Raw genomic sequence first — 24,816 nt, forward strand, 5'->3', positions numbered from 1 at the left:
CAAACACATAAAAATAACACAGTGAGTTTGGATGACCGATCGAGAAAAATGATGATATTTTGAACGAACCAACATAAAAAATAGAATAATAGTGTGGTCATCGGGTAATTAAGCTGGTGTGTTTATGTTAATCTGCTCTTAGGTATCATTAAACCCTAAAAATAATAAAAAAAAATGATTTTTCTTGTGTATCATGGAAATTCTTTGAAGAAAGGCAAGAATCAAATAATGTATATGTATATGTGTGTGTGTATGAATCAAAGATATACAAACCAATTGAATAGCATGTAGAATCCTCATTTGTGGCATGCCCGTAAGAGCTGAGGTTTTTCAGTGAAAACCCAAATTTAATCCCTACATATGTCATTTTCTATGGAGCATGACAATGAAGGTTTTAGAGCTATACCTTGCGAGGTTGTCAATTTGAATCTCGAGCCCCCTGAGTTTTCGTCCCACCAGTGGCACAACAACTGTCAAGTGGTAGCCGACGGTATGGTTTCCTAAAGAAACTCCCAAGCCAAACTTTAAATGTCAGCGTGAGCCCGATTAAGACTGCATAATCTGGCCATAGTGAGGCAATGAAGTTCTTCAAAATTAAAGAGTGTGATGACCTAACAGACAATAAAGTTGATGTACCCAAAAAAAATAAAAAATTAAATAGCATGTAGTACAAATAAAAGATACACACAACCAATTGAATAGTTGAATTTATGTAACCTTCTCTTCCTAATTAATAATATAGGGAAAATGGTGGACATAACATATAAGAAAAGAAAATGAGGTAAATGTTTGTTTGTTTTTTTTTTTTGTTTTTATTTTTTATAATTACTATACACTGTGACATGTTCATGAACAATGAAACTCTTATGATGGGATAAATACATCACAATCGACACACTGTAGAATTTGAATCAACTTTTTGGCTGGCTTACCTACCATTTAACTACCATTAAAACTCTTAAACTAATAAACAGGTCATGATTATTTCGTACATAAAGCATAAATGCTGGATGAGTTTAGTGAGGTCCAAATCTTACAAATTTGTGGACATTCTACATAATAATTCAAAGAAATTACTAAATAAAATGTCTTTCCACGTTTGTATGGCGTCCAAATAACACATTGATTAGTGTGTGTGTGTGTGTGTGGAGTTTGACAAGCTGGTTTTCATGAGCCGAACCAAGGCCAACTCGTCATCTCCATTGTATAGTTTTTTCAAGCGAGTCGCCCTTGCTCATTTACAAACCAAGACAGCTAGACTCAGCTCGAAAACTAGTCAAGCCAATTTTAACTCCATTCTTGTTCACTCACCCACACAACAAAGGGTGGGATCATACATAAATAATTGAGCTCATAATATATATATATACTACAACACTATTCCAGTCACTAAATATATATTACAAAAATGTAATAATTAAAAAACTAAAAGAAAAGATGATGGGATGGAGGGTATCTATCTTTACTTTGTTTACACCCATGTAACAATCATACTGGTAGATCTGATGCTTTTAATTTAATACCGAGCCGGCGGTGCAACCGATTCACCCGATCTACGGTCCACGCCAGCCGAAGAAACCGATGACTTATTTGATCCACGCACATTATACCTCTCGTACACCTGTTCACGGTTTTCTGACCACCATATTTCCGCCTGATGCTCCCCAAATCTTCTCCGACTGCAAATACACATACACATACGCATCCATAAAATTCACCACAAATACAACAATTCATCTATTTATTATTAACAAATAAACAACCTACCTGAAGCGGACCCGCTTGAGATCTCGAGTCCCATCACCGAGAGCCGTGAGGGTTATATACACACCAGGCTCATATTGTTCAATCCATTCAGACTCCACATGATGAGTAGTAGTTACAGTAGTAGTTGTAGTGACGGTAGATACCGGGCTACTAGGTTTGTAATTATTATTACTACTATCATTTTTATTTTCCTCGTTTTCTGGTGGTGCGGGAACAACGTTTTCGACATGATTATGGGTTCCCGGTCGTACCGTTGCTCCGTTTGGATACTCGTCTCGCGTAGGTTCTATGGTTCTTGTGAGTGTTTCGGTGGGGCGCGGTGATCCGTTTACATCAGCAGAATGAAGAACACCGTTCTGCTTCAACGTGTTTGCTGACATCATGCTTTCAAAGTCGTATGATCCAGGTGGCAGTCTCTCTGTCATATCCTTCAGCTGCAAATTACATAGAACCATCAGAAACTTGAAAGTGAAATTAAATAATTTATTTATAAAAACATATATGTTTATAACAGGAATCACCTGGGCCATAAGAGTTTTTATGACATCTTTTGCAGCTTTACATTTAGCAGATTCTTCGGCTGCTAACATCATAGCTTCCTGAGCTTGTTTTCTTGATTTTTGAAGCTCCGATTCTTTAGCATCGCATTCATTCCTCAGGCTTTCAACCTTAAAAACATCAAATAATAAACCCAAGTTTAAGACTGCAATTACGTGTGTAAACGAGTATGAGTCTGAGCTTTTACTTATCGAGCTCGAGTTCTCTCGCGAGCCTAAACGAGCTTATTATTTATATACTTTTTATTTAAAATATAAAACATTTATATAACAATTATTATTATATATAACTTTTTAATAAAAAGAGAGTATATAATATATATTATGATTTATAAAAATTATAAAGAATTAAATATATAAATAATTATAACTGCAATTAATCAATCAAAACACAGACTAAACACCCTTTCATGAGTTCATAACATACCTGCCTACGCAATGTGATAACTTCTTGATTCAAGTTTTCATTTGTTTTCTTGAAACTCTCCGCTGCACCTTTAGAGATTGAAAGCCCGGAAGTAGTAGGAACCGGTGTTGCAGAACGTGATGGGCTTGATCTTCTTGAAAACGGGGAAACCGACCTCGAACTTACCCCAGACGAAATATTAACCGGTTTTGGAACCATTTGGCGAAAATCACTTAATAACACGACATCTTTGAGCTGCATCAAGGTTTGACCTTGAGTTGACCGCCCAAGAAACACGTCACCCTTTTTCCCTTGTTTTACCGCTTTAGTATCCAAAAGCTTAATTAAATCTTGATTTGAAGGCGCCCCTGATTTTGCTAATTTTAACTCGGTTTTATCGAGCCTATCTTTATTCTCACCTGATAACCGCGGCTTTACATTTCGTCTGCTACTGATCCCGGTGGGCCCGGTCTCAACAGTCTTACTTAGCTTTGTGAAACACGAATCACAAACACGGTACGGTTTTCCAGGGTTCGGAGCTAATGCGGCTCGTGGGGCCTTTTTTGAGCTACAGGAGTGGCAATGCACAAGCCCACAGTTATAACAATTGTGTCGTTTTCGAGTGAAACCGAACGCTTGTCGGCAAGACGAACACTGAGATTGCTCGGCACCCGAAACCCATTTGTGAACACAAATGGCAGTTGTGTAATTTGACCCACACGATATGTTTTTAATGTATCGGTCTTTTAACGATTCGACAATGGTTGGTGTTTTACGGTCTTCAACGTCTCCGTGTCCTAACCTTCCATTAGCTCCTTTTCCCCATGTATACACCTCGTTTTTTGATGTCAGAACCGCCACGTGATACGCGCCACATGAAATCTCCTCAACGGGTGAATTTAACAATTTACCCTCGACTAAACACGGTAATTTCCCGTCACAATCGGGATTTCCGAGCTGACCGTAAACCGTGCTTCCCATTGTGTAAACATGTCCAGATGTGGTCAAACTGACGGTCAAACTATGCCCACATGCCACTTTATGAAAATTGTAATCAATAAGTGCGGGTACGCATGTGGGTTGAAGTCGAGCCTCTTTGTCACCATGACCTAAACAGTTTTTGTCTCCGTCACCCCATGTGAATAACTTTCCCGAATTAATATTTGAACTTGATTGAGTTGCGATAACATCAACAACCGCAGCTGTATGCCATACGCCACATGCAACCGAAATGGTCCTCAAACCCGAAAGCGATTCAACTTCTTTCGGATACGATACGTTAACCCGATCACCATGGCCCAAAACACCAAACGTCCCATCACCAAACGTAAAAAGCCGGCCCGTTAATGTTATCAAAGCCGTATGCCACGGGCCACACGTTACCGAACCGACTTGAACACCTTCAAATGAGCCCGAGATTCTCTTCGGTAACCAGTGATTGACTTCGTTCCCGTGCCCGAGAAGCCCGACATTATGTGTCCCATCACCCCATGTGTAAACCTCACCCGACGATGTAACCGCACACGTGTGAAACTCACCACACGCAACCGAATTAATATTGGAAACGGATAACGATAAAGATTCGACTAAACGAGGGTGAGTCACGTCTTTCCCGATACCGTGTCCCAACCGACCGCCGGATTCTTCTCCCCAGGTGAAAAGTTCACCTTGTTTAGTTACTAAACCCGCGTGGCGGACCCCACAGGCAATAAAACTGACATCTAAAACTATATTTGACTCCAAAGGTCGGGGAAGAAGAACATCGGTTCGTGTAGATGAATAATCCGTTTCAGATATTATTTCACCCCATATATACACATCACCTAATGAATCATTATCATCTGGACCCGACCCATGACTAGAAGTACTAGGTTGACTAGAAACGCTAACGCGAAATGCATCCGAACTGGAACCTTTTAGTTGCATGTTTGTGGGACCCACTGGAGAAGTAGTTGGATCTGAACTAACCGAACTGGCACTTGTACTGTTTGATGCTAGATCTTTATCATCCTGTTGTTAATTAACCAAACATGAATAACACCATAAAAGTGGTAATATTAATAAGAAAAAAATTGCATAAATGGTCTATGTGTTTTAATGAAATTGCATGTTGTGGCCCCAACTTTTAAAAGCTACAAACTTAGTCCTAAAAAACTAAATCGGATTAATGGTGGGGACTAAACGTGCAACCCTCTCACAAATGTTTGGACTAAGTTTGCAATTTGGTCAAAGCACAGGGACCATCTGTGCAACTTTGTCTGTTAATAATAACAAACAAGAAACTTAAACATACATAAATGTAAAGGCCTTCATCGTTCCATCCATCGATTTTTGAACGGCCTCCTTGTAAAGATGAAACTATTGATTTAAGACCCGTTATCCACACTTCAGCCTCGACTTTGTCCTTACAGATCTAATAAACACAGAAGTTTTAAAAAATATATATTAATGAACAAATTATCTGCATGTGACAAATGCGCTATAGATGGATAAATCACTAACCAAATCAAGAGATCGTTTCCTGTTGTTGTATATGATAGAAAATGAAAGATAATCCTTTTCAGGACGCGGGTAACGTCGGAAAACAGCCTAAAGATCACATTAAATGAAGATATTATTTTTATTAGTGGTCATGATTAATAAATAATGATATCTAAGAAACTAAGAGAATAAAGATAGTGGCGTTCTCAAGGTTCTTTGTCCAGGGATAATTCTAGAGATTGTGGCTAATTTCAAGCTCTTTTCACCGCTGCTAGAGATACAAATTAAAGATGCTTCATCCTGCGTACAAACATCGACATGATTTACTGTTGATCACTTAGCATATCTTAGTTAGTACTTTTTATCATATACTCAGAGTATCTATTTGGCGGTTATGCTATATTTGCAGTTTGTATTTAGGAAGACCCACACATTTAACATTATTCATTTACTGCATGCATTGTGCATATATGATATATGTGTACACTTGTAAATACATAAAACTCAATATACACCCATGACATGCTTCTTTTTCCCTACCAATTACGCATATAAACAAGTATGTTTATCATTAATAGTTTACTATCCATTATGCACTTATCAGTGATTCGCGAATGTTGCTTTTTAAGTATCACATTGCATGTTTTTCTTTTTTAAATGATTAAGGGGATCAAGGATTGAATCGTAAAAATAAAAAAAATAGTAATAACTAATAAGTGAAAGAGCGGTAAGATGAAGTAAACATGATGAAAAACTCACATGAGAAAGTCTAAATGGACAAAACCTCGGTTTCCCCTTGCGACCATATTTACGTAAGTGTGCACCTTTCTTCAGAGCAATTAACGCCTGCAAAAGATAAGAGAACCAAATAAGAATGATGAACATCAGTTAAGATAATAATACTCTGTGTATATTGAAACAATAAAGGTACAATATATACAAATATTTGACCACTAATCTAGCCTACATAATAGCAGAGAATAAAGCTTTACTCAACCATATTTGATTTTTGAATTCCTTGTTAACCGCTGTTACCCCCCTTCAAGCGAACAGGTAGCGGGCCAACACGAAGTTTTGTGCGGAAGCGTTCAAAGAGAGGGCGCGGAAGACTTTTGGTGAAAATGTCGGCTACCTGGAGCGTGGTTGGAACAAATTTTGTGTGAAGACGACCAGCAAGAACCAACTCTCTAACAAAGTGATAATCAATATCAATATGTTTAGCTCGTTTATGTGATACCGGGTTTTGACCGGGTTTTGACTTAAGAATAATGCACTCTTGTTATCACATAAAAGGGTAGGACGATCAGGTGGCAGTGCATGTAATTCATGGAGGAGATGAGTCAACCATATGATCTCGGCCGCGGTGTTTGCCATAGCTCGATATTCCGACTCACAACTCGAGCGGGAGACGGTTGGTTGTTTCTTTGCACTCCAAGAAACTAAGTTTCCTCCTAAATAGATAGAGTAACCATATGTAGATCTGCGAGTTTCTATGCAACGTGCCCAATCTGCATCAGAATATCCCACCAATGTTGTTTTTAAGGGTCGGTCAAAGGTTAATCCAAAAGTTAATGTGCCCTTAACATACCGTAAGATCCGTTTTACAAGCTGAAAACGGGCAGTAGTTGGAGTTTGAAGATATTGACTTGCTTGATTTACGGCATATGAGAGATCCGGTCTTGTGATGGTGAGGTATTGAAGAGCGCCAACTAATGAGCGATAAAAGGTGGGGTCGTGAAAAGGTGTACCTTTTGATGTAAACATATCAGTAGTGGTGAGAGGTGTTGCCACAGGTTTTGCATCAAGGAGACCGGCTCGAGACAAAATGTCATGGGCATATTTAGTTTGGCTAAGAAATAGGCCAGATGAGTTTTGTGTAACTTCAAGGCCGAGAAAGTAATTCAAGGCACCTAAATCTTTGATCTTGAATTCCTTATTCAGTCGACTTGTAAACTCATTAATCACCTTTTCGTTGTTACCTGTGATAATAATGTCATCTACATAAACAAGTAGATATAAGAGAACATTGTTCACTTTGTAAATGAACAATGACGGGTCAGCTCGACTACATTGAAAACCAAGGGTGAGAAGAAACACGCTTAAGCGTTGAAACCAAGCACGCGGTGCTTGTTTGAGGCCGTATAAAGCACGTTTGAGACGGCACGCATGATTCGGAAATTGAGGGTTACAAAGCCCGGTGGTTGTTCCATGTAAACGGTTTCGGTTAGATGACCATTTAAGAAGGCATTATTAACGTCAAGTTGTCGTAATTGTCAATTGTAAATGGTAGCTAGACTTAGCACCACTCGAATCGTAGAGGCTTTCACAACGGGACTAAAAGTATGGGAAAAATCTAGTCCGGGTACTTGTGTGAAGCCTTGAGCTACTAGACGGGCTTTGTAGCTATCAAGGGAACCATCCGCTTTATATTTAATACGATAAATCCATTTAGAACCAACAATATTAGATTGGTTGGGTCGTTTGACAAGTTCCCATGTGTCGTTGTTACGAAGAGCAGTGAGTTCATCATTCATGGCCGATACCCATTTAGGATTTTTGGAGGCAGTTTTAAAGCCTTTGGGAATATGCATAGCAAACAAGGCATGATGTAAATGGTTTGAGGAAAAGTTACTTAAATCTGCAAAATGTTTGGGCTTATAGATTCCGGATTTGGAGCGTGTAGTCATTGAGTGTGATGAGGAGATGGGAGGGGGCTGAATTGGTTGAGATGGGACGGGAATGGATTGGGAAGAGGAAGAAGGTGATGGTGGTGTCGTTTGGGTTATGGATGGACTTGGTGAAATGGTTGAAGGGGAGACAGATTGTGATTGAAGTTGGTCTGGGGTGTTGGGTAGGGTGTAGGCTTGACTAGGTGGTAGGCTTGGAGTTGGGATGGATGGATAGTTGTCAGGACAAAGGGAACAATTTGTTGACTCATTTTGTTTTGTGGAGGAAGATTTATTTAATTGAGGTTCTAATGTTGGACATGTTCTATGTGTATGATTGGTGGGGACATGGGGGTTTGGTGGAGGGATGGAGTCTTCATAATTGGAAAATAAGAGCTTGGTTTCATCCACATTGGAAATAACACCGGAAAAAGGAAACGTGTCTTCATCGAATTTAGCATGGCGAGTTATATAAACACGCGAGGTAATGGGGTCAAGACACCGATATCCTTTGTGTTTAGGACTATAACCAATGAATATGCAAGGAGCACTTCTTGGTAGAAGTTTATGTTTTACATAGTCCCGGAGATACGGAAAGACTCGGCATCCGAACACTCTAAAATTTGCATATGAGGGAGGTTGCTTAAAAAGAACCTCATATGGAGATTTATTTTCAAGGAGAGGTGTTGGGAGCCGATTGATGATGTAGGTGGCGGATGTAAAAGCATCTAGCCACAAATTTGCCGGTGCATTGGAATTGAACATCATTGCTAGACCCGTTTCGGTCATGTGACGGTGTTTGCGTTCAACTCGTCCATTTTGTTGGGGTGTGTGAGGACATGAAAGTCTATGTTGAATGCCCCTTTGTCGAAAGAGATTTTGAACTCAGTTGTTTGTAAACTCGGTTCCACCATCACTTTGGAAAACTTTAACGGAACTAGAAAATTGATTTTCAACAAATGTTAGGAATGTTGTGATTATGTTAAAAAAATCAGATTTGAACTTTAATGGGTAAAACCAAGTAAAACGGGAAAAATCATCCACAAATATAACATAATATAAGTATCCATCGGAGGATGATACTGGTGCGGGACCCCAGAGATCACAATGAATCAAATCTAACACGTTTGTAGATCGTTTAGTATTTTCAATAAAGGGCATACGATGTGCTTTAGATAATTGACACAAAGAACATAATCCAAGTTTGGGTAATAAAGATGTAACAAACACATGTCCAAGTTTATTCAAAATAGAGATAACATCAAATGCGACATGTCCTAATCGACTATGCCATTTATCAAAAGAAGCACGGAGGTGAGGAACAACGAGAGCTGCAACAAGAGACTTGTGACCTTGAGAAAGAACATAAAACCCGTTTTCACAGGTTCCTCTAGCGATGACCGCTGCCGTTTTTCGGTCCTGAATATGAAAGAAATGATTAGAAAATAAGACATCAACGGGTGAATCATTGGTTAATTTACTAACTGAAAGTAGATTTTTTGTGAGATGGGGAACGACAAGCACATTTTGTAAGGGTATAGTATTATTTAGTTTAGTGGAACCGATTTGTGTTACGGGTAACGATTGACCATTACCAAAGGTAACATGAGTATTACCCGATTTGGCATAAGAGTCATCGAGACCTTCTGAGGATCGGAGCATATGGGCAGTAGCTCCGGAGTCGGCTGTCCAATCGGGTGTATTTGGAGCAATATTACATTGTGCATGGAATGCTTGAGCGAGATTGGCATCAAGAGGAACAACTCGTTGAGCATAACTAGCAAGAGAGGGACATGCACTAGCATAGTGTCCATCTTTTCTACACAGCTGGCAATGTGGTGGACGCCTGGTGTTGGTGACGCGACTACGACCAGAAGACGAACCCCTGAATCTACCTCGCTGAGATGAGTCATGAGGTGATTTGGAGTGTGATGAGAACCGGCTTGACTGAGCCGAAAAAGCTGCTTGAGGGGTTGAGTGCCCGTTTAGGGTTTGAAGGAAAATTTCGTGATTTTCTGCTTGCGCAAGAAGATCACGGAATGGTGGTGCGGGTTTGATTGTTCTCTGGGCAGTGGAGAACATCTCAAAAGAGGAGCCAAGGCCACAGAGAAACGAGTGGCGTTTATCTTCATCACGAACTGGTTCACCATTGGCGGCCAATTGGTCACAAATTGACTTGAATTTTCGACCATAATCGGAGACCCTGGAGTTTCCCTTAGTTAATTGACGGAGAGAATCACGAAGGTTATGGATGCGTTCTGGAGATTGGTAGTTATAGGCATGCTCAAGGGCTTGCCAAACCTGATAAGCTGAGGTATAGCCAATGGCTTCGGCCATGGCTTCGGCCATGGCTTCTTCTGTGAGGGTTGATTGAATTAGTAACATAACCCGTTGATCGGCTTCTTTCCAAGTAATGAAATCGGGATTTGGAGCAGTTTTGTTGTCGGAGATTATGGATTCTGGTGGTGCAGGGGAGCCGTCAACGTGAGAAAGAAGGTTAAGATATGAAAGAACTGGATAGATTTGATTCTTCCAAAAGAGGTAGTTTGTGGCAGAGAGGCGGAGAGTGATGAGATGTAGGAACGTGTGCAGAGGGGCGGTGGCTGGATCAGAGGAGGAGGCAGATGTGGAAGGGCTAGTCATGGTGATTAGGGTTAAAAGAAAAAAAATTGACGATGAAGATGGTTGGGTGATATTACTGGCTCTATACCATGTTAAGATAATAATACTCTGTGTATATTGAAACAATAAAAGTACAATATATACAAATATTTGACCACTAATCTAGGCTACATAATAGCAGAGAATAAAGCTTTACTCAACCATATTTGAATTTTGAATTCCTTGTTAACCGCTGTTAAGAGATACTCAAATAGATTTACTTTAATCATTAATTACTTCCATTTTATCAGTAAAACGCCATGCAAGTCCCACATACCATGCCTTATTTACTAGTTTGCGGCTTTGCGCCATTTAGACCATGGCTATTATGCGAATTACAAAGTTTGAAAATCAATAGCAAAAGTTTAGCATTATATAAACTACAAACCATTCAGAACTCAAATCAATTGTATTAAGCAAATGTTGTGCTGATGGTAACAGAAGAATAGAGAAAAGATAGAATACAATAATTGCTTAACGTACAATAGGTACAAGAATACTTATATTCATGAAATTGATCCACGAAATCACATCACAAGATCTCGAAATCGTCAATATATATCCATTTAATCATTGGTTCACCGAAATAAACATTTTTGGATCGTTAATCGTTCAATTTTTTACTTTTCTTCACGAAAAAACGTTTTTGAGCGTTTTAGGTTTTTGGCTGAGTGTTTTGAGCGTTTTAGTAGTTTTACCTTTGAGTGTTTTCTTTTTGGTCTTTGAAAGTCTCGCGTACCTATCGTACGTTAAGTTATTATTGTATAGTAACCGCACTCCAGAAGAATAAACCCTAAGACCTTAGGCTAAATTAAATATTTGCCAATTTTAAGGTAGGTCCACAAGGAAATGGTGCAACCTTAGTGATTATTTCTAGGGATGTCTAAAACACGATAAGAGCTGTTAATCAAAAAAGTCCGCTATGTGATTTTATTTTTCTTTTTAAATAATTGAACATTGTAGGCTAGGCTCCATTTCTCGTTATTGGTACATGAAACTTAAAATTGTTTCATAGCGATGACATATAAACTAGTTAAACGAGTCGTATTCATGTTTGTAACTTGGCTTAAATTTCTCAAATAAGCCCTAGATTTTCAAGTTATTACAACAATATGCTAAAAGTGGATAGCAAAATAAACTTTATTATATTTAGACATTGTTTTCAGGTAGACCACCAAAGAGGTTTCCGAATTTAACAACAATTATGAAATTAAAACCTAGTAAAATCAATATCTAATCTAACAAGAATATATAACATTACAGAGGTCATAAATAAAAAAGATAAGATATAATACCTGGTCAATGTGAGCAAGATCTGCCATTCCATGTGGCGGAGCACCACCGGCACCTGTAATCTCGGTCGGTCATTATCAATCAATAATCGTCGTCATCAACCTTTCACTTTCAAACCCACCTCACAAAACGCAATATCAGGCCAATAATCGTAACAGCAGAGCTTAAAACAACCCAAAACTCCCGGCGAATCCGAACCTCAGATCTGCACACCGCCTCGATGATCAGCTTGAGCTTAAAGGGTATGTGTTCTGTTGGGTTTTAAGTTGTTGGTTGCTTGAAATTAGGTGAAATTGAGATAATCGAGGTGGGTATTGTATATATAGAATTGGTGAAATATGAAGGATGATCGGAGTAAATCGACGAATGGTTGTTGAAGAAGGTGGTGGTGGTGGTGGTGGTGGCGGCGTCGGAGAAAGTTTGAGGGTCAAAGATGGCCAAAGAAAATTAATTAATAATATTAAAATGAAGAATATTATTTTGAAGGAGACAAGTTCTATTTCCAAAGCTTGCTTTTCCTTTTGCCTCCCTTTATATTATTATTATTATTATTATTATTATTTACTTACAGTATTTTTTAACGTTCAACAAATGTTTTAAATGGGTTTTTGGGTAAATCTAATAAAAACTCTCACCTAAGACGTGATCTTAAAACTCGTCGGAAGGCACAACAGTACGGTAAGGTAAAACCATCATCACCTGGTGTCGCTGAAACTAAATGTTACGGTAGTAATCGAACTTGAGTCACATAAAACAACGAGTCACTTCCTTACCACTCCACTTTTTATCTTAGTTGATGTGTTTTTTATTACAAATTAATGAAAAAGGTTTAAAGTTAAATATATAATGTTTTATAGTTCACATTGGTTAACTATATACACTTATGTTGTCATGCTACTATTGTGATTTGATTTAATTTGTCTATACGGATGTATAAGCTGAGTTATACAGCCATATATATACACACTAGGTTATTGACCCGTGTATAACACGGGTGTAATATAGAAATCGTCAACTAAAAACATATTTAAGATGATAAAAGTTTGTTTCATATGTTTATTGGGAGAATTATTTGATATAATTGCAATTCATATTCCTAGGTAAACAAAGTATTTAAAACAAAAAATTATTAAAAAAGAATATTCATAAAACATTGTTTAGAAACATAATTTAAAACTTTAAAAATTATAAATTCATAAACTGCTAAATGTTTCCTTATAAATCATATTTGTTGTCTTGTTTGTAACTTCACCTTACTTTTCCAAAATATGAATTTTAATACAATATCTACTATTCACTGTTAATAAAGCAACATATTGTTGACCATAAGTAGAAAAGGGGTCTCTCATATATATTCCAACTCTTGCTAGAGATCTGCTTTGAGTCGTTACAATTATATCGCGCTAATCTATTGTGTCACCAATATCGCCAACGATTAAAGCTGCAACTTTAGAAATTTTTGGCAGGTTGTAAGTCCGTGTATCTTTTTGCCATGTTCCAATAATGCACAACTTTAAATTCATACCGGGATCGTTTTTAAAACAATCGCTTACCATACGGTATCCTTGAACCAAAAGATTTTGAGAATCCAACATTATCTTCAACTTTAATTCTTTATCTAACATTTCCGAACTTGATTCTAAGTCGTTACGTAAGAAAATGATTATGTGTTAAAAATAATAGATTGTTTATAAAAAATATTGAAAATAATAAATGATGTTTTAAATATCCACCTTGAGTCGTGACAATTATGATATACAATACGTAAATTAAGTTATTTCATATAATAATTCTTATTTATGATTTTTTTAATAAGTTTTTGATATATTTATCCACTATTAATTCAAAGTGTCAAACCAAAATTTGATGTGATTTATTATAGAAATAAAAATTCATACCGATATTATTATATTACATTTTGTGTGCATAAAAATGATATTTTCGAAAAAAAAATATTGTCACGGATTTAAAATATAATTTTACAAAGACTAAGATTTTGTTGTAAAAAAATTATCTTAAAATAAAAGGAGAAATGTTTAACACGGGTTAGTAAATCAAATAACCGTTTACCACACAGGTGGAAAATATATATTATGTTATACACTATAATGACTTGTAAAATGTTGTCTTTCTAAAAAAATATAATTATATATGAATTATAAGGTATTTATAAGAATAAAATTACAAGTTCAATCATCTTTATAACTTAAACCATGAACCAAAAAAATACATTAAGAATAACATGTAAAATCTATTTAATTCATATGTTACATGCCCAAAAACTTTGTAACATTAAGAAAAACGTTCAAAAATATATGCTTTAGTAGATTATGGGTTAGTGACCCGTGTACTACACGGGAGAAAATTATATAAAAAATGTCAATTGTAAATATATGCTAATATATTGAAATATATTGTGAATTTTTTACTTATATGAACTAAATAATTTTATATAAATGTTATGTTTTTTAAATGTATCCAAAAATGGAATGTGTAGTAAGTCATTACTGATAATTATAATATTTCATTTACTGAACTACTCACTAAACTTTCTTTGAAAATGATCAAATAAGAATGCAAGCATTGTTATGATCCTTAAACTCTTTTTGTTTTAGCCTATCACATTTAAATATAATCACAAAAATAATATAAAGAAAATCAATTGAATGTTTAACAATCCACTTGGTGACATCATTACCATAAAAAGAAAAAATCAACCACAAAGTAAAAAATAAAATTAGAAAAAAAAAATAGTCAAAATTTGAGAAATCTTAAAATCACTTAATGATTTGATTAATTTTAATTTTTTTGAAAGTATTAAAATCCTGTAACAATAATATTATATAAGACATTTATGAATGTATTAAAAGATAAGTATTCAAATATTGATATTGATATAATAAAGGAAATCATTATTGTAAGTCAAATCAAATATTAAATGTTACCATAATGATATTAATTATACATCTATATACCCATAAATAACTATATAATTATGGGAATACTTTGAATAATTGACTGAATGCAACATCCCCAAAATTTTGATCCAAATTTGACAACTTAGGAAAGTTGAGAGATCAAAAATAATCTTAAAATAAGTAATGAGAAAATATTAAATAAGGAATTATGAGAAAATTAAGGAAATAAAAATATTTCCTAAGTTAAGTTTACTTAAATGAAAAAAATTACATCCCACATTGGAAGATGTAAGAAAGTGGAAGCATTCCACTAAGGTATAAATAAGGAAGATGGAATCCATCCCACATGGAAAGTGGTAAAGAAATGGAAGCTCTTTATAAGAAAGAGATTTTCCATAGTAATATTCTTTTATGAATATCATGCACCAAGTGGTCCTAGCGGAGGGTGCGTAGCACCCGACGCTCACGAGCACGCGCTCGCGCTCGGGCTCGGGCGAGGACGACGGCGAAGGGCGTTGGGCGCAATGTGGCACTTTGATGGCGCACTTTGCACTTCGCACACTTGCATCGCGGCGAGCCGCCTTAGTATTTTCGGACAACGAGAATTAGACTAGAAATGACAAGCTATCAAAGACAAGGGACTGAAAATGAAAAATAATATCCAGCGACCCATCGCGCTACGCGATGAGTCCAAGAAGATGGTCATCCCGGTACGCGATGGACCATGATGACTCAAAGACACGTGTCACACTCTGGTGACACGTGGCAGCAGGCCAGGGCACGTGGCAGAACGTGTCAGACCACGTGGCACACGTGACGACACGTGGCAAGATCTCAGAATCTATGTCGGTCGCGGTACGCGACGGAGTCAGGAAATGAGCCCATCGCGGTACGCGATGGGACTCAAAATCAGCTATAAATAGGGTGGCCATGGCACATTCATTTAACACACCCACAACCACTCTCTCTCTAGAATTTACACTCTCTCTACCTCGGTTTGCGTGCCGAACATCGTTTTGCGTGCCACCGACCCGACAATTAACACCTCGTAATCCGTGCCAAATAACCCGACATTCTGCCTCGAAGTACGTGCACTACCCGGCGACATCTGAACATCGTTTTGCTTTGTGTGCCAAGAAGGGTTGATCAAGAACGCCTCGATAAACGTGCATATAGAGTAGAAGTGATGCCCGTATAAACTTAGGAATATCTAACTCCGACTACCCGTGCGAGGTAAGGGGTTCTGCCTAAGTTATTATTTTATTATTATAAAGGGCTTAGACCATAGTCGGAAGTATAGTCGAACCTAGATTATGATTAAGAGTTATATAACTTTTCTTAAGCGAAGGTTATAGTTAAATAATATTTTTTTATGATTAAGAAATATAATATTCATATAGAAAAAATATAAAATTAATGTTTCTTCTTGAAGAAGAAACATAGTATGAAAATGATAAACAAACAAAGGGACTAAAGGTCCAAATGTTTTGAATAAACAAATATTTTTATCAAGGTTAAAGCTATACAAAACGGACTAAAGGTCTAAAGCTAGATCGCTGATCTAGTTATTTATACAAAGGTTATTCTCGTACTATAGGTCCGAGGTAACAAAACAAGAAGAGGAAATCAGAAAACAAGAATCAGTATCAGAAACTGATTATAAACAGAAAATGTGAATACGCCCCAAACCTTTTATACTGAGTCTGAATGTTTGCATAGGATTTACGAATCCTTAAAAACTTTGTGTACAATAATAAGAAACGGACACTCTGATTAAGAGTATACATGTGTCTGGATCCAAACATATATGGTGACTCGGTATTTCCCCGAGGCCATGCGTATCATCAACATGCCTCTGAAGGTCTACGGGACTGTTCAGAGAAATGATATTGTGTATATAATTAATTGTACATGGTACTTAGGGTAATTTGATCCTAATTCAGTTGGGTACCTAATGAGTAGTCACAAAGGTATTATTGTTGGTTTCACAAAGGTATTGAAAATATATTTTTAGAGTCAGCGTTATTCACCAGCTTTGTGCTGACATATTTTCCCACCCATGTTACAGTGAAGCAAGAAAGGTTAAAACATACAAGCAAGAAGAAATAGAAGATTGGAGTTACAGTCATTAGATGCTACCTGGTGGCTCAGATATTTTATTTCAAAATATTACAAAGAGTTATGTTTTCTAAAGAAACGTATTTGAAATATCAAATGGGTATTTAAACCCGAGTTTTTAATAATAAGTTTTCAATATGATTTTATTAAAGACTTCCGCTGAAATAAAACCCGCAACTCTGATTTATTTACAAAACAGGTACCAACTATTGGTCACACACCTAGGCCCCTAAAGTGAGGGTGTGACAGGTTGGTATCAGAGCCATCAATCTTAGCGAATTAGGTATTTGATTATACCTAGGCTTTGATTAAGGATAAGTTTTGAAAACTTATTATATTAATTCAAGCAACATAAGATACTTAGTTGAAAAGTATCTAGAAATCATTCAAATTAATACGGATAAGATATAACGAATAAGATAGGAGCGTCTACCTATCCCTAAATCTAACCTCGCGCAGATGTCCGATTGTCAATCTAGCGAAGAATCCGTTAAGCCTCGATCTGGTAAAGGAAAAGGATTTATGGGAACGTCTTTTCTCCCAATTCCTATATCTAGTGATGAAAGTACATGTCAAACAAAAATGGAGGAAGATTCGGATTCATATGATTCTGACATTTCACTAGATCAGATAATTCCAAACACATATGGAGCAGGATTGATGTAACACAATGTGTACACCTTTTAGAATCAAATTATCCTCTTATTTTGGTAAAACTCCATGCAAGTTCGTTGTATTCGGTACTTATTTGAGCTATTTATGAATTTGCAGGTTCGGGCGCCCGCCCGACGAAAAAACGATGAAAAGATGGTGTTTTTCGGACAAAAATCAAGAATCTGCCAAAAGAGCATGACCATGCTAAGAAAGCGCATGACCATGCAGAGAGCAGGTGCATGACCATGCTAAGGAAGTGTATGGCCATGCTGAGCAACTGCACCATCATGCACTTTATGGGTATGATGGTGCACCTTTATCGGAACCCGTGCACATCTGATACCATGCCAAGGTGCATGATCATGCACTTTATGTGCATGATGGTGCACTTTTATTGGAACCCGTGCACATCTACTGCCGTGCCAATTGCATGACCATACACTTTATGTGCATGATGGTGCACCTTTATTGAAACCCGTGCACATCTACTGTCGTGCCAAAAGTGAAACTGCACCATCATGCACTTTTTGTGCACCACCGTGCACTCCCGAGGACACGAGCCCGTGCACTATCCGATGCCGAGAACAAGACACATCAACTTTGAAAGTGCACTAGCCAGTGCCGCAAATGCACGACCATGCACTTTTTGTGCATAACCGTGCACTTTTTTGGAACCTGCAACTCTGAGCCGCCGAGAGTGAAAGTTTGACTTACCCAAAATAGTGCATGACCATGCACTTTTTGTGCATGACCATGCACTTTGACCAGAAGCTTATAAACACTTGTTTTCACTTCATTTTGGTGTGTGGAGTCTTGAGGATTCTCTCCCAACCAAGTGCAGCAATTTTTGGGGATTCTTGGAGGTTTCCACCGACACAAGATTCATCATTCCATCCTTCAATCCTTGCTTGATCTTAGTTTGCATTCCTTTGTTCTTGAACATGTTTTGTAAGCTTATTTCTAGTTTGATTGTAGTTGTATTAAGCCTTATGGGCTAATTACTTTTGCTATCTAGACAATGTTGAAGCTCTTGCTAATGTGATATATTATCTATGCATGATTTTGGTAAAGTGATTTTGTTTCAGGAATATGGTTAAATTTATAAGTTGATATTGATAGTGTTCATGCTTGTTATGTTACATAACCTTGTTATTTTTGCAAATGTTTAGGCATTCATGTTGGAAAACTATGTTTTAGATGTTTGTTTGTAAACTTTGAATGTTCATGAAATCTTTGTTTACATTACTAAGTTAGGAATGACTAGTAAAAATTAACTTGGTTATATAATTATTGACGAGTATGAAACCTTACACTTAATATTGGAAAATTGATGAGTGTTGTTATGATTCTTGACTTGGTGATGACTTGCTAGTTAAAGTTTCATAAGTTTATATTAATTTCATGAATTTGGCTACTTTAGTGTAATCTTAGGTGGTTAGAATGTTGTTCATGCTAGCTTTCCTTTGATTATGAGACTTTGTTGTTTTGACAAACATGTTAGTCTATGTTTATCTCTTGATTGAAAACCCATCATGATGATTATTTGCTAGTATTAGGTTGCTTTATTGAAATCTAGTATTTATGTTTAGATTCATGATGTTTTGCCATATCATTGCTATTTTGTCATGTTAGTAGAGTGGATTCTTGTCTAGGTAGTTTGTTGGATTGATTGTTTTTCTTGTATTTTTACTTGCTTTGTTTTCATTGTATGCTAGTTTAATTAGTTAAATATTCAAATCAAGTTTATTTGTTCGGTTGGTCATTTACAAAGATTTAGTACTAGAAAGTTTCCGTGTCCATGGATTGATACTCGGTTCTTACCGACACTTTATTACGAACGATAGGTACACTTGCCTTTCATGTGGGGTTTAGTTGTAGGTGAAAACCTATTTTAAAACCCGATTTGTGTGGAACTTTTACTTAAATATTTATATATATTCACACACGTCAAGGATCAAGTAGATCCAAGAAACCAACGATGTCAAGAGAAAAAGAAGAAATAACTTATCCGGAAGAATATCCTCGGAAACAAGAATATATTCCGACAACTCAAGATTTTCACGTTGCTCACAATGAAGAAACAATGAAAGAAATGGAGGTGGAAGAAAAAGAAAATGAGGCTATCAAGAAAGATAGCAAGATTAAGAAATTAGTCATTCGCTGAAAGAAATAAAACCTTATAAATTATAGAGAGTATAATTGTAACAAACGCGCACTCTTGTAACTTTAATAAGATGAATAAAAGATATGTTTTAAATTCTTCGAATATTTGACTTATCTTTTAAAATATTATTGTAGTATGTCAAGAGAAGAAAGTGCAAACTCTCACAATAGTCCTCCCAAGAAAACTGTAAATGAAGAAAACGTTGAAAATTAGGATAATGAAATTCCCGCTCAATATATAAAGGGAATTCAAAAGATGATTAAGGAAGCTATCAATGAGATATCTACAAGTCAAAGTCAACCAAAATCTAACAAGAGAATTCGAAGTAAGTCTGTTCCTTCAAGAAAGGAGGAAGCTTATGATAGCTCTACGTCTGATAATCAATCAAAGAAAAAGAAACGAAAGAAAAGAAAGATCCAAAAAGGATGTAATTTTAAGAACTTTAAAGTTTACGATCCTAAGGAATTTCATGGAGATTCGGATGGCATAGCCGCTATGAGATGGCTAGAAGAACAAGAATCAATCGTCACCATAAGCAAATGCACCGGTGAAGAAGCTATCCAGTATTCTTCACAAATGTTCAATGGAGAAGCTCTTGAATGGTGGAACACCCTGATTCAAACCAAGGGTAGAGAAACAATGTATAACTTAAGTTGGGAAACATTCAAAGGTCTTATATTAAAGAAATTTTGCCCAACTCATGAAATGGATCAGATTCAAACCGAGTTATGGAATCACAAGGTTGTTGGCACGAATCGTAGGGAATATAACACTAAATTCCTAGAATACTGCCGACTGGTTCCACATCTAGTAACTCCGGAATATAATAAAGTAACTCATTACATATATGGACTACCAAGAGAAATAAGATACATGGTACGATCCAATATGCCAGAAACAGTTGATTCGGCTATGGAATTGGCCGGATACTTAATCAATAGCATGATAAGGAATCAAGAAGAAAAAAGGAAGAATGACAAAGAAACCAAGAAACCAAAAGATTCCGAGAAGTTAGGAAAAGAAGAAAGTACTCCCAAATCAGCATGTAAGACTTGTGGAAGAAAACATACTGGAAAGTGTCGACTAGAAAATTCAAACAATTGTGCATACTGCAAGAGAGCAGGACACACAATAGATGAATGTCGTAAGAAGCTAGGAGTATGTTTTACATGTGGAGAAACGGGACACTTTAAGACTGAATGCCTGAAAAGAAAAGCTAGTCAAGACTAAAGAAAGACAAGATCGTATCAAAGAAATGACGAGATAGATTAGTTAACTTTTGTATATTAATTGTAACTCGTTTTCAAACGAGAAGTTTTGTAATCAAAGAATGGTATTTAAGTCCCTAAGTTATAAATGAAATATTAGCATATAGATCGTGTTAAATACACAAGAATGCTTATACTCGTAAACCTCTAGAGAACAATCAAGAGGTTCAAAAGTTGAAAAGTCCATCCAAAACTTAGAACAAATAAAACGCTGAGAAAACTTATCATCTAGGAGGATGATATATCAACGTTGGAAGATATCTAAGGAAAATGTATTACCGAAAGGAATTTGTAATTGACCACAAGATATTTAAGCAATACAACTGATGGAATATACTACCTACCTAGTAAGGTTGATCAAAAAGTCAAAGAAAAAGAGCTCGAAGATATTCAAGAAAATACAATCGCTAAGTATAGCAAATGAATTAAGTCAAAAGGTACTATAGAGAACGTCATGGATCAAAATCAAGGATAGAGTGGATTCGATAGACTGAATCTAAACAACCTACTGGAAAAGATTCGACAAACCGAATCCAAACAACAATGTAGTTAACATCAGTAAATATTTAGAATACATAACAGTAAGGTAAATAGTTAAACACAACTGATCAATGTGTTTAACAATTTATATTTACTAATGTTATTCTGAACTATTGACTGGTTACATCATTCAAGGATGTACGTTAGCAACAAAATAAAGACCCTAGCTATTCAGCAACAACAAGAACGAGATTAAATAGAATCTAATCAACAATCAAAAAGGCAAGAACCATTCGCACTAAAGACAACGAATCTCGAGGACGAGATTCATTCCAATGTGGGGAGGATGTAACATCCCCAAAATTTTGATCCAAATTTGACAACTTAGGAAAGTTGAGGGATCAAAAATAATCTCAAAATAAGTAATGAGAAAATATTAAATAAGGAATTATGAGAAAAATAGGGAAATAAAAATATTTCCTAAATTAAGTTTACTTACATGAAAAAAATTTCATCTCACATTGGAAGATGTAAGAAAGTGGAAGCAATCCACTAAGGTAAAAATAAGTAAGATGGAATCCATCCCATATGAAAAGTGGTAAAGAGATGGAAGCTCTTTATAAGGAAGAGATTTTTCATAGTAATATTCTTTTATGAATATCATGCACCAAGTGGTCCTAGCAGAGGGTGCAGAGCATCCGACGCCCACGCGCACGCGCTCGGGCGAGGACGATGGCGAAGGCGAAGGCGACGGGGACGGCGACGGCGACGGCGAAGGGCGTTGGGCACAATGTGGCGCTTTGATGGCGCACTTTGCACTTCGTACACTCGCATCGCCGCGAGCCGCCTTAGTATTTTTGGACAACGAGAATTAGACTAGAAATGACAAGCTATCAAAGACAATGGACTGAAAAAGAAAAACAATATCCAGCGACCCATCGCGCTACGCGATGAGTCCAAGAAGATGGCCATCGCAGTACGCGATAGACCATGATGACTCAGAGACACGCGTCACACTCTGGTGACACGTGGCAGCATGCCAGGACACGTGGCAGAACGTGTCAGACCACGTGGCGACACGTGTCAGGCCACGTGGCAACACGTGGCAAGATCTCATAATCTATGTCGGTCGCGGTACGCGACGGAGTCAGAAAAGGAGCCCATCGCGGTACGCGATGGGACTCAAAATCGGTTATAAATAGGGTGGCCATGGCACATTCATTTCACAAACCCACATCCACACTCTCTCTCTAGAATTTACACTCTCTCTACCTCGGTTTGCGTGCCGAACATCGTTTTGCGTGCCACCAACCCGATAATTAACACCTCGTAATCCGTGCCAAATAACCTGACATTCTGCCTCAAAGTACATGCACGACCCGGCGACATCTGAACATCGTTTTTCTTTGCATGCCAAGAAGGGTTGATCAAGAACGCTTCGATAAACGTGCATGTAGAGTGGAAGTGCTGCCCGTATAAACTTAGCAATATCTAACTCCGAATACCCGTGCGAGGTAAGGGGTTCTGCCTAATTTATTATTTTATTATTATAAAGGGCTTAGACCATAGTCGGAAGTATAGCCGAACCTTGATTATGATTAAGAGTTATATAACTTTTTTTAAGCAAAGGTTATAGTTAAATAATATTTCTTTATGATTAAGAAATATAATCTTCATATAGAAAGAATATAAAATTAATGTTTCTTCTTGAAGAAGAAACATAGTATGAAAATGATAAACAAACAAAGGGACTAAAGGTCCAAATGTTTTGAATAAACTGGAAAATAAGTTGTGTAAAAAATAAAAAATAAATAAAATTAACGCACATGTTAACAATTGATAGAAGTTTCAAGATAAGATTCACACGTGTTAACAGCCAAAATAAAAATTGATCATATAAAAATGATTTAATTTACATGAACTGTGTAACCTACATAAATACATAAATAATCGTAACTTAATATCCATTGTTGTACAAAAAAGAAAACCAGTTTTCCATCAAATACTCCTTCCAGGCAATTAGCTATTTTATAAGTTGGGTCGCTGTAACCTGAAATGATTAAAATTAAATTAATGTTATATAATATACTATTCCGGCTAAATTAAAAATAAGTACATATATTTTGGTCTAGTTAGAATTACCAATGGTGGATAGATGCAATTAGAGAAATTTTAATCACAACCTAAATAAACCATTCATTGTATGAAAGATAGAGTAGTTATAGAAACTTCAACATGTAATTTGAATCTTGGAGTTTGATGTAGAACCTAAACAGATTATAGGAAAATCATATTAGAATTAAAAACAATACAAACAACAAAGTTCAAAGAAAATGAAATGACAATGACAATAGCGAATAATACATAAGAATCGACCATTAGCGTAGAATAAATACATTACCGGAAAATATGGAAAAGAAAGTGGGCAAAAATGGCTAAACCGCAAGAGAGAGAGAGAGAGAAAGATATATATATATATATATATATATATATATATAGAGAGAGAGAGAGAGAGAGAGAGAAAGGGAGAAAGATATAAAATCATTTCTATGGACCAGTCCTCTCCTGGTTTATTGTTGTCCTTCAAACACTATAGTCTGAGTATACGAACCGTCAGTACACAATCGTTGTTCGAAACATCCACACCGTTGAACATGGTACTGTTTGATGCTTCCATGTTGCTATGTAACAAATAAAAAATTCAAGCAAATATTCAAGATTCATTAACTAACTTTTAGATGGGTTAAAAAAAATATTTATCCGTATGAAAGAAAATGAAAAACGTTGACAATGATACAAATATGAATCGAAGAGTAAGTAAGTGAGAAGTGTGCGAATCTCTTTATTCTGGTTATAGTATATATAGATAAACAATATTTGTTAGAAAGTTTGAATTGTTAAAAAAGGAAAGGTCTAAATACAGTTAATTTAGGAAATACAATCAGAGATTTCAAAAAATGTAATTGATATTGATATAAACTTATTTTGCTACTAATAAATATAGTAAAATTAAATAATATATTAGGGATTTGTATAATAACCGATTAATAAATATAGTAAATTTGCAAAATGTAATTAGGGATTTATTTTAACAAAATCATAATAACTCGTAAGTCATAAATGATATAAGTTCAATTATATTATAATTAATGTTTACAAAATTAGACATTAAGTTGACTACGAATTCAAATTGATATAAATTCAATTATATTACAATTAATGTTTACAAAATTAGACATTAAGTTGACTACGAATTCAAATTCCGATTTTGAAAAGTTGTTAGGTATTATTAATGATATGAATCAATAAAAATCAAAATACTATAATTGTAATTTGGAATCAACTACACATTAAAAATTTAACAAATACCATAATTGAAAATT

At 36.2% G+C, this 24,816-nt stretch overlaps 1 protein-coding gene across 1 annotated transcript; it reads right to left on the reverse strand.

The window, feature by feature from the left end:
- Window positions 1-1,338: 1,338 nt before the first annotated feature.
- Window positions 1,339-12,145, reverse strand: LOC143610363 (PH, RCC1 and FYVE domains-containing protein 1-like). Its single transcript, XM_077084864.1, has 9 exons — window positions 11,834-12,145; window positions 5,971-6,057; window positions 5,423-5,511; window positions 5,233-5,320; window positions 5,024-5,143; window positions 2,752-4,740; window positions 2,289-2,435; window positions 1,768-2,201; window positions 1,339-1,679 (listed from the first exon to the last, which is right to left on the reverse strand). The coding sequence occupies exons 1-9, from the start codon at window positions 11,858-11,860 to the stop codon at window positions 1,517-1,519; spliced, it is 3,144 nt and encodes a 1,047-aa protein (XP_076940979.1). The 5' UTR covers window positions 11,861-12,145; the 3' UTR covers window positions 1,339-1,516.
- Window positions 12,146-24,816: the final 12,671 nt, after the last annotated feature.

The sequence above is a fragment of the Bidens hawaiensis genome, unplaced genomic scaffold (genome assembly GCF_021521415.1).
Source record: "Bidens hawaiensis isolate Kalapana, Puna unplaced genomic scaffold, B.hawaiensis_p1.1 tig00025840_1, whole genome shotgun sequence".
Taxonomy (NCBI): domain Eukaryota; kingdom Viridiplantae; phylum Streptophyta; class Magnoliopsida; order Asterales; family Asteraceae; genus Bidens; species Bidens hawaiensis.

Coding starts and splice junctions, on each gene's coding strand:
- LOC143610363 (XM_077084864.1), bottom strand. CDS start 11,860: ATGGCAGATCTTGCTCACATTGACCAG. Junction 5,512..5,970: donor GTCCATTTAGACTTTCTCAT/GTGAGTTTTTCA, acceptor GTTTGTACGCAG/GATGAAGCATCTTTAATTTG. Junction 5,144..5,232: donor GGAAACGATCTCTTGATTTG/GTTAGTGATTTA, acceptor TGTGTTTATTAG/ATCTGTAAGGACAAAGTCGA.